The 10960-nt window shown below is 44.2% G+C and overlaps 1 protein-coding gene across 1 annotated transcript in view; it reads right to left on the bottom strand.

Annotated features, from left to right (window-relative positions):
- The window catches only part of LOC308100667 (zinc finger MIZ domain-containing protein 1-like), a gene marked incomplete at its 5' end in the record, with an annotated part of 141407 nt that overhangs the window by 14894 nt on the left and 115553 nt on the right, over positions 1-10960 (bottom strand). The window contains 8 exons of the mRNA XM_080449733.1: positions 25-235; positions 2375-2516; positions 3756-3921; positions 4129-4197; positions 5059-5241; positions 7351-7638; positions 9130-9340; positions 10212-10453. Of these exons, the coding sequence (XP_080305859.1) occupies positions 25-235; positions 2375-2516; positions 3756-3921; positions 4129-4197; positions 5059-5241; positions 7351-7638; positions 9130-9340; positions 10212-10453 (1512 nt within the window). The remainder of the gene's footprint in view (positions 1-24; positions 236-2374; positions 2517-3755; positions 3922-4128; positions 4198-5058; positions 5242-7350; positions 7639-9129; positions 9341-10211; positions 10454-10960) is intronic.

The following is a 10960-nucleotide window of genomic DNA, read 5'->3' as shown; positions in this document are numbered from 1 at the left end:
AACGGTCGTGCCCCCTCTACTCACACAGCAGCACGCGGTGACAGTGATCTGGATGGTGTTCCTCCCGGGTTGACAGACGTGCTTCAGGTGCAGGGGCTTGTGTGACGTCTTGTTGTCCCCCCGCTCGATGGTGAGGGGCGTGGCGTTGACGCTGACCTGAACGGAGGCCGGCCAGTTGGTGTTCATCTGCCGGTCCTCGTGGTGGTAGCACTTAAACTGCAGCTCCAGGTCTGACCTGTACCACAAACATACACACACACAGTGCTGCAGGAAACATACACATACACTCCCCTTTGAGGATCAAAGCTGCCCCCACCGTAGGGACTTTTAAAAACATGCTTCAGACCCACCTTTTCACTGTAGAGCAGTGGTTTTCAACCCTTTTCATATCAAGGACCATTATTTATTCGGCATTTGAGCCACGGACCACCGTTTGATGAGATTTAGCCTCTCAGACCCAAAACTTTGAATATTTTGTTATCGTTGGATATGATTTTGTCCACAATTCCATGCTGTATTGATGTTGGTACCATGGGAGAGACAACAGGCAAACGTTGATCAAAAACAATTCTTTAATTAAGTAATGCAGATATTTAACAATAATTTAACTCTTGAGAGCGTAAAATGAAACCGAATGGACCCGTACGGGTCCATTCGGTTTCATTTTACGCTCTCAAGAGTTAAAGATCTATAAGGGTCCATTTGGTTATCAACTCTCCATCATTTAGCTGGGGACCTGGGTCTTGTCCTATGTTTTTCTCTTTTTGTCTTTCTCTTCTCTTTCTTCGGACTGCGCACTACAAATACCGAACCTACGAACCTATTGACCACTTTTGCACGCACACAAATGTTTATAACCTGGGAGTAACATCGTTCACAGCCTTTTCTAATCTCCGAGGAGAAAAGCCTGGTGAGCGACCAAATGCAGAGCATGTCTAATAGGGCGGGACTTCCGTTGCATGTACTTCCCCTGTACTGTGAGCTGACATTTACAGTCAATCACATCATGGCTTTCATTCACAGTGAACAGATTTGTAAAGCGTCAACGTAACGTCCTTGCATAGGCAGTACTTCCCGGTTAGACACTCTCAGTAGCAGGTCTCACCCAGTGTGGCCTTGTGCACAGCACCTTAAAGCACCTTAAGCCTAGTAGCACATGGGTCATTCCGAAAAAGCTTAAAGGTAGGGTAAGTGATTTTCTTTGGTTAAAATAAGTAGCTAAATAGCTCTATACTCTGATAGCATATAGGAGTCTCCATATTTCTCCTGCTCTTTATTAAACAGAAAATGCAATTACAATTTTATCCAATCAGGATAAAGAACTCAGTCAGGATACATATTAAACAAGTGAAATTGGAAGTGATGAGACAAAGAAATGATGCTCATGCTCACTCTGCTTATTTACGATCTCGCACTTGTAAGTCGCTGTGGATAAGAGCGTCTGCTAAATTCTTACTGTACATCGTAAATAGGCTCTATGCACAGCAGCCATATTGGAAAGAAATTGGGCCTCTTCCTTACTTCCTTCACAGGTGTTACCTATTATACTATAGTTCCATTTAGTGTAGCACAGTGGCTCTCAAACATTTTAATTTCAAGGACCGCCCATAACTCTGAGAGTGTACAAATGGAACCAAATGGACCTGTACGGGTCCATTTGGTTCCATTTGTACACTCTCAGAGTTACACGCCCGCAAGGGGCCATTTGGAACCCCCCCTGAGGGTCCCTGGAACCCACTGGTGTAGCAAGAGTGCTTCCAGTGAGCCAACATGCACAATGTCAGCGACCCTGACTCTGTTTTGACCAGAATGGAACGGAGCCATAATAATTAGCATCATTGGTAACACTTGTAAAGGAAGTACTGTAACGAGGCCCGATTTCTTTCCAATACATCAGGGGTCTTCAACAGGGGGTCCGGGACCCCTAGGGGGTCCTCAGAGCTACTATAGGGGGTCCGCCAAATCTTTGTGTGATAGGATTTAGTTTTTTTACATTAACCACTTGAACCCTAGAATTCCTTTTCTGAGGGGAACATTAGCCGAAAATAGCAGATCTACAAGCTCTCAACGCCTCGCGCTGCGAGATGTTGAGAGCTTGTAGATCGGCTATTTTTTGGCAAAGAGGCTATACTGTAGGTGTAGAGGGGAAAAATAGCAGACTAAGTAAAAAAAAAACTTTAATCTGAAACACAATTTTATACAATATAGAGTAGGGGGTCCCTGCTTCATCTCTCTCTCAGCTAGGGGGTCCTTGGCCTGAAAACGTTGAGGACCCCTGCAAAACGGCTATTGTGCATTTAGAGCCTATTGTACATTTCAAGACAATTAAGAGGCGTTTGGAAGTGTTGTTGCGGCAGGCAGGGCGCTACATTACCTCCACATGAGGGTCTGGTGGACGGAGGGTCTCAGGTGGAACACGTGGTTACTGACGGCCAGGTTGTGCTCTAGGCGGAAGGGTTCCAACACCACCCCGTCGCGCACCGGGAACGTCAGCCGCAGCTCCTCGTTCGGGTGGGCTGGGAGAGACGGAGCACAGCTTTCTTTTAGGACACAATTTACCGTATACCTCTGGTGTGTAAGGGAGTGAGTCTCAGCATTTTCAATGTCATGTCAGTTTAACACATTGACTGCCAGAATTATTTCAGATTTTTAGCTGTAGCCTGCCAGAGATTTTTCATTGAAAAAAAAAAGTACTCAGGAGCCGAGATACAGAATTTTTAAGTTTTAAGTTAACAAGGAAGTGGATAGGAGTCTAAATCTTCGAACAATCATATCTCCTTGGTCTTTGGGTCAAAAAAAAAAAATAGAACGCAGATCTGCGTTCTTGGCAGCCCACGTATTTATTAAAAATAGAACGCAGATCTGCGTTTTTGGCAGCCAATGTGTTAACTCTCTCAGTGCCAATGAAATAAAAAGATATGTTCATACTGTGCCAGCAATTTTTTTTTTTTTTTCAAAGTTAAAAAAAAGTGCTTAGGAAGCGAGATACAGCCTTTTTCAGTTATAAGTTTAACAAGGAGTGGATGGAGCTGCAAATCTTCAGACAATTATATATATATTTTTAAAAAAATAACTCGGGATAACTCGTTCTGGCACTGAGGGCATTCAGAAAAAACTCGGGATAACTCGTGGCTTGGCACTGAGAGAGTTAAGATAAGACTGAGGATTTACAGTGTAGATTTGGGTCTCAAAGTAAAAAAAATAAAAAGTCTTATTAACTCTGAGCGTGTAAACATGGAACCAAATGGACCCTAAGGGATCCACTTGGTTCCATTTGTACACTCTCCGAGTTACAGATCTGTAACCCCTCAAGTTGCACACAAAATAGTCAAACTGCGCAAGCTCACAGTGGTTCTGAAAGACACAATGCAGTAGGCTATATGGATAATCTGACTCTGATTATTACTTATATAAGGAGGCAAGGTTACAGTACCTGAGGTAATGTCAGCCAGCCTACCAGCTATCGTCTCCTCAACTTTGTTAAAAAATACTATACTATCACTACTATCACTGATGTGATTCTGAAAGTGAGTGAGACCGATTTGTCCTTCTGATGGATTTTGATTGGCTGTCAGCATTTCTATCGTTCATAAAATAGTTCTGGAAGGGATCCAAACAATATCGTTCATGGCTATCGTTCTCGTTGCAGTGGTGGTGTGGAAGTTATAGTTTTTAGTGCTTGCTGTGTGTGTAGCCAAGAGAAAGACACTTTGGACCGGAATATCGGGGACAATGTTTGAGTGCGAAGTTCTCACCTGACAGCGGAGGAAGCGATGTCATATTTGGCTTCATGTCGGGGGGAAAGGGGGGCTTGGCGTCCTGATTGGGCGATAGGTACGGAGGAATACTGCTTCCTGGGGTCATGGGGGGCGTGGGGTTACCAGGGACAGGCGAGTGAGGGTAGTTACCAGGCCTTGGAGGCTACAGAGAGACAGACAGACAGACAGACAGACAGACAGACAGACAGACAGAATATACAGTAGTTATTTAACACTTAATGCATTTTTAACGTACTCTACCATACAGATTGGTTAAAAATAATTGTATTCACACACACACAAAAAGGAAGTTATGGATTGCAGCTTTTAACCAGTAGAAAATAGTGATTTGAAGGGCAGGAAAACGTACCCCATTGCCTTGGCTGTAGGAGTACCCGCCCCCAGAGAAGTTGTTACTCTGACCGTTGAATTGCTCTTGCTGTGAAGGACATACAAAAGAGGAAACAGAGCACGGTTAGTTGTTTATACCGGATTCTATAGCACAATTATTTCAAACTATTGCCTTCTTCTCAACCTTTTTCATTCGAAACGCATTAGGCCATGGACCCTCATTTTGTATGATTTGCTATGTCCGGGATCCCAATCAACGAATTTAGACTGTTTTTCATCGCACCCATGCCTCATGTTTTTACCGTCTTTGTTCATTTGGTGTTCTCTAATGTTTCCTTAATTTTCTGTGTAAATTCCTGTTAACTGTTAGGGCCTATTAAAGGGATTGTAAACAAAGAAAAAAAACTCCAGCAGTTCGTTTCCCCGACCACCAGGGGGTGACGTAGGGAGGACTTCCATAGAGTTAAGGGGACTTCTAAACGGGCCATGCCGAATATAGGTTACTTTATTCTGATACAATTCACGGAACTGCCCGCCCCTGCCGGTTCTCTGAATTTTTATTTTTAAATAGGCTCTTTCATGACAAATTTACCACATATATGAAGTTAAACAACTAAATTCTATCCAAACGCTATCTGAAAAGTAAATTATGTGCCTCAAAAACGAAGTTTGAGAGCGTTTTCAAACCGAAAGTAAAAAGTTCACACGGACACGGACGCGCACGGATGCGCACATGCGTGCATTAATTTACGGCCCGCTACAAACATAAACAGTAGGGAAAATACGATTTCAGAAAGAGGACTGTGTTTCAATGCAGGAAAACACCCCAGCATCATTATATAGTGGCTGATAGAGGGGAAAAAATGCAAAATATATATATATAGATATTTTTCAAATTTAGGCTTAATGTTGCCAACAATCCCTTTAACTGAAGACACCTCAGCTTTACCTTGTAGTACTGGCCCATGGGCATGCCAGGCGGGTACTGCCCCTGGCCCTGCTGCCCTCCCGGCATCCTCTGGCCAGGGTAGTTAGGAGAGGGCAGCGGTCTGGAGGCGTTGGCCGACGAGTACTGACCCTGCTGGGGCGGGAACTGACCGTTAGGTCCATACTGCTGACCGCCATACGGTGCCTGGAAGGACAATGGAGAAGATTACATATCGTCTTTGTCGGGGGGGGGGGAACTGTGTATTTCCAAAACTGTTACTTTTCAGGATTAAAATTCAATGGCAAAAGAAAGTATGGCTGATTGATGTTAAAGTAATACAATGCAGGTCCACAAATAACGATGTTTAGCAACCTCTGCTGGTCACTACCGTCATTGCAGGCCTGTAGTGGATGCCTGCATTACCCAGAATTCCATTTGTTTTCACTGGATGACGGAAGCGTTTCAAAAAGCGTTCTTTTAATTGTTTTATACTATCTGCGGATCGTTTCTCTTAGCCAGTGGAGCATTAGTTACCGTGTGCTGTGTTTTCTTTTTCTGTTGTTTTTCCATCTTCAAATCTTATAATCTCTTAAAAACAGCGTGAGATTCCCTTTTGTTATTAGCGCGGTAGTTCCTGGCCAAAAAGGAAACCGGTGCGGTAGTTCCTAGCCGTTTTCCGGCCGGATGACGTCATTTTTGCGGGAAACACGTCCCTGTCAACTTTCAATAGAAAATATGTTTATAAAAGGCTTTCGGGGGTGAAATTCATGGAGTGGGTGTTGTGAAACGTTTGCCACTCAGAAAAGATATACAATTTAACTTTGGTTTTTGTTTTAAAGTTACCTAGTATTACTTTAAGTCCTTTCTGAAACTTGAAAAAAATCGAATTCAAAATTCGAGGATCCTCTGATAAATTCTATACCTATTGGCAGCCATTAATAACATATGTGAGCAGACTACAGTCGTTATCATTATTATTAATTTATTTTTATTTTTCTCCTTTTCTCAAATTTTAATTAATTATTTCCCTCAACATAATTTTGTGTTTTTTCTTTTTGTGTCTTTAAATTATGTACCCAATTTATTCGTTTATATGTATTGTTGTTTGTATGTCCGGCCCTGTGGGGAAGAATGGTGGGTGGATGGGGAGGAATGGGGAGAGGTGCAATGGAGTTGTGGGAGAAAATATAAAACCAAAGAGTTGTTTTATTTCTGTAACTTGAATACAATGTCATGTGTACATGTTTCTACTCTTTGAATAAACTTTGCTTGAAAAAAAGAAAGTAGCAAAAGTATCAGATCTACAAGCTCAACACGTGTCGCTTTGTGCTGTGTTTCGAGCTTGTGGATCTGCTACTTTTGATGCTTTTGTGTGACGCTGTAGTGTGATCAAGCAGGGGCGTTAATTTACAAAAAAACACAAAGTTACAATATGGATATAAGAGGTTTCTGCCCAACAGCTCAGCGAACCTAGGTAGGTTCGCTGAGCACAAAATACTCTTTTCAGCAACGCTCTGCTTCACACTCACTCACTCACTCACTCACTCACTCACACACACACACACACACACACACACACACACACACACACACACACACACACACACACACACACACACACACACACACACACACACACACACACACACACACACACACACACACACACACACACACACACACACACACACACACACACACACACACACACACACACACACACACACAGGAGCTGCCTGGTTCACACCACACCACACAGTCTGATAGAGTAGATCCACAGTGCAGCTCCACTGGAGCAGTTAGTAGCGGGGGTTAGGGTGCCTTGCTCAAGGGACGACGCGGACGTGCATGTAAACAAAGCCTGTGTGCGAGACGGCGGAGGGTCCCGACTAACGCCTGCCTGGAACAATAATATTTCTAACGCGATCCTCCATTGCAGAGTGATCGCCGATCGAAAACGGCTCACTTCCACCACGTTAAAAATAAATAGGAGATATTAAGCTTTTAGTCATGGAGTCAACATTGGAGCGGACGAACGGAAGCATTTTTGACATGGATCCACATCCGGCCTCTCCTTCTTAGAGACTCCTTGGATGATCCCAAAGTTTCGTTAGAGCGCCCCACGTGGGAAAAATATATATAAAAAAAAAATGGGCCAAAAACGGTCTGGACCGTTTATGGCACATAACGCATAGCTTCTCAAAAACGGTCCGGACCGTTTTTGGCACACAATGTGTTAAGTAAAAAAAATGGAGTACTTTTCCCACCACTGCCCCCTAAATGCTGTGATGGATTAAAATGGTCGCCACTTGCCTCTCCGGGGTACGGCCTCTTCATGGCCTGCATAGGCATGCCCTGTCTGGGCCCTCCGGGATAGCCCTGCTGTGGCATCCGTTGCCCGTGCGCTCCGAAAGGCACCATGCCCGGGCCTCGAACTTGGCCCATGCCCATGGGGCCGGGCCCGCCCATGTTGGGGTTGTTCATGGGCGACGGCATGCCGGCCGGGTTCATCCCTCCGGGGGGCCCTCGCGGTGGGCCGGCCTGGCTCATGAACTGGCTGGTGTAGGTCTGTGCAGGTCCCATCTGGAACGACGGACACATCTGGAGGGCGAAACCACGCGTTGTTTTATTTATCGGGGGGGGGAAGACAAGGAAAGAGGCTCTCACTCTATTAACTCATTCAGTGCTATTGACGTGTTTGACATGTTTTTTTCCCCGAAGGCCCTGGGTGCCAATGACGTGTTTGACGTGTTTTGCGAATTTCTTTTTTTTAAACACAGAACCAGGAGATAACGAGATCCTAAGATTTACTGCTCCTTTCACTTCCTGGTTAAAGTATTTGGGAAATATTCTGTATCTCGGCTCCTGTGTTTTACTATGTTTGTTTGGCGAGACATGCTATTTTCAACGGCGTATAACAAGCGAACGGGATGCCTTTTTTCTTTTTTTTACGGAAGCACAGTGAAACCCTTGGTGATTAGCAACCATCAGGGGATCGATCATAATGGAGATAAATATTCTGTGACTACTTGAAAAGGTAAGAAAATCTAAAAATCGCTGGCACTATGGCCAATTATTTTTTTATTTACTTCTTTAATCTTTATTGTGAGTCCCCTTTAAGGCTTCCACTGCATATTAGCGTCACGTTTTGGTCTTTTTAAGCACTTTCAACCAGGCGTCCCTGGTTGAAAGAACAAACATTTTTTCCCCCCGAAATGTCTAAAATGAGTGAAAACATGTCCCTGTGTTGTGCTTAAGGTAAGGTAAAGCAAGTGGTTAACCACTTTAAACCTATATACTTGACTATATAGCTGTCCCCCAGAGGTCTATACTAGAGCCAGTAGTATATTATCTTCTACACCAGGCAAGGCAAGGCAAGGCAGTTTTATCTGTATAACACATTTCAACAACAAGGCAATTCAATGTGCTTTACACAAAACATCAAGCAAAGGAAACACAATTATAAAATTACATTAGGATGCATAAAACAATATCGTCCAAATCTCTTCCCCCGAAAATAACCGACATATTTTCGACTAATGTTTCCCCCAAGAATAGGGTCGTTGCTGGGTCTCCAGCAGTGTTGATTTCGTCGACTAAAACTAAGATTTCTTTTTTGTAGACTACTTTTTTTCACTGTCAAACTGTCACAAATCAAAATTAAAACTAAACTATGACGACTAAAACTAAGACTAAATATATTGACAATTTCGTCAACAAATAAAAACTAGACTCAAATGTTAGGGAGGGACGAGTGGAGAAGAGATCCGGTAGAACTAAAAGACAAGTCATTTTATGTTTGGTTGCGCTCGGGTGTTGCGCTCTGAAAATAGCAGATCTACAAGCTCACAACGCGTCGCCCTGCGACGCGTTGTGAGCTTGTAGATATAACATTGAGCTTGTAGATATAACATTTCAGATGACTAAAACTAGACAAAAACTAAAACATTTCAGATGACTAAAATATGACTAAAACTAAATGGAATTTTATTCAAAAGTATGACTAAAACAATAAAAAATTTTTTTGTCAAAATCAACACTGGTATCCAGCCGTGAGGAGGCGATGGATGGCGGCAGCTTGGTTTGGCTCACCTGTCCGTACTGGTTCATTTCTTTGTTCTGGGTCTCCTGCTGCATGGCCGCCACGGTGGCGGTGGCGGTGGCCGTGGCCGTAGCGGCGGCGGCCGCCACGGCAGCAGCAGCGGCCGCCGCGGCCGGCTGGGTGAAGTCGCCCCCCGGGCGCGAGTGGGGGGAGGTCATACCCATGCCTCCTGGAGGGGGGCCGTTGGGACCGCCGGAATAACTGCAAGAAAAATGCAAGAAAGACAACGGTAATATCGTCGCTGTCGTCGGGGAGAGAAACCTCTTATCTAAATTTTTTCTTTTTCATAAATTAACGCCCTATACTTGATCGTACTACAGCATCACACATAAGAATCAAAAGTAGTAGATCTACAAGCTCGAAAGCTTGACATTTACTACTACTACTTTTGCCGTTTTTGACTTTAAATCATGAAAAGTAACAGTTTTGGACATATGAGGTTTCCACCCGAGGGGAGGGGAGGGGGGGGGGGGGGTTAATACAGAATAACAATCATTTTAGCCACTTTATCCATTTCTAATGTCGGCTATTCAAAAATGGCAGATTTACAAGCTCGCAGTGCGGCATGAAGTGACGCGCTGTAAGCTTGTATCAAACAAAACAAAAAAGGAAAAATGTTTGCGTATTTGAAATATTTAGTAATTTAGATTTTTTTTTTACATAATTCTTCTCTCTTGGGAAGTACCTGGAACAAAAAAAAATCCGATGCGGGGTGTGTGTGTGTGTGTGTGTGGGGGGGGGGGGGGTGTAGTGTGGGGTGGGGCAGGGGGCGGGGGGTCCGCGGCCAAATACAGGATACATTTGGGGGTCCTTGAGCAGTGTTGCCAGATTCTGTGAGAGAAACAAGCAACCAGGTCTTGGGAAACCAGCCCAAAAGAAGCGACTATGGGCCACATGAGCATTTTAACATATACATCAGCTATTTGAAAATAGCAGATGCGACGCGTTGTGAGCTTGTAGATCGGCTATTTTCAAATAAAATCTTGCAGGGAAATTATAATAAGCAGATCTGGCAACCCTGTCCTTGACATGAAAAGGTTTTGAGAAAAAAAAACTGTGTTTAACAGTATACCTGCCACTGTATCCCCCAGGGCCTCCGGGGTAGCCGCCGGGTCTGCCGTACATGCCCTGCTGCATGTAGGCCTGGTTGGAGCCTCCTTTGGATGGGAACTGCTGCTGCTGCCCGCTGAACTGCGGCGAGTTGAGCCCCGCCCCGCCGCCAGACATCCCCGGACCCATAGGGTGGTTACCCATAGGGTGGTTCCCCCCCATGTTCATAGGGTTGTTGCTGTTGACCATCGCGTTACTTACCACCTGCACACACACACAGCGTAGTCGAGGAGAAAGTCAAATACAAATACAGAATATGAATTAATGTTAACTCTTTGACTGCCAATGACATTTTTTTTCCCGTCATATTTTGCTAAGGCTCCGATTGCCAATGACGAGAATGACGAGATTTCGTGTTTTCAGTGGTTTTTACGCTAGATGGCGCTGTTCGCTAACCTATGAGTCACCATTTGACTCCCATTGAAGCAAATAAGCAGCGATCGCAAAAAAAAACAAAACTTCACTTCCATGTAAATGGATTTGGAAAAATGGCATTTTCTCTGCTTTCTGCTGCTTTTTGGCGAAAACAACCTACAATCAACTGCCAATAACTATGGAATGGATGATCGCGACGGCACGCTCCCCCCCCCCCCGATTCTATGAGACTCGGATACGTCTTTTAAAGCGTTTGGAGGGATCGATCATACTGGAGATAGATATTCTATGATTTTTCAAAAGTTGGTGAAAACACTCGAAAATCGCTGCCAGTGG

This window comes from Gymnoscopelus braueri (assembly GCF_963280865.1).
Source record: "Gymnoscopelus braueri genome assembly, chromosome: 14".
In the NCBI taxonomy this organism is placed as follows: domain Eukaryota; kingdom Metazoa; phylum Chordata; class Actinopteri; order Myctophiformes; family Myctophidae; genus Gymnoscopelus; species Gymnoscopelus braueri.
This window is presented reverse-complemented; position numbering and strand designations above follow the sequence as displayed.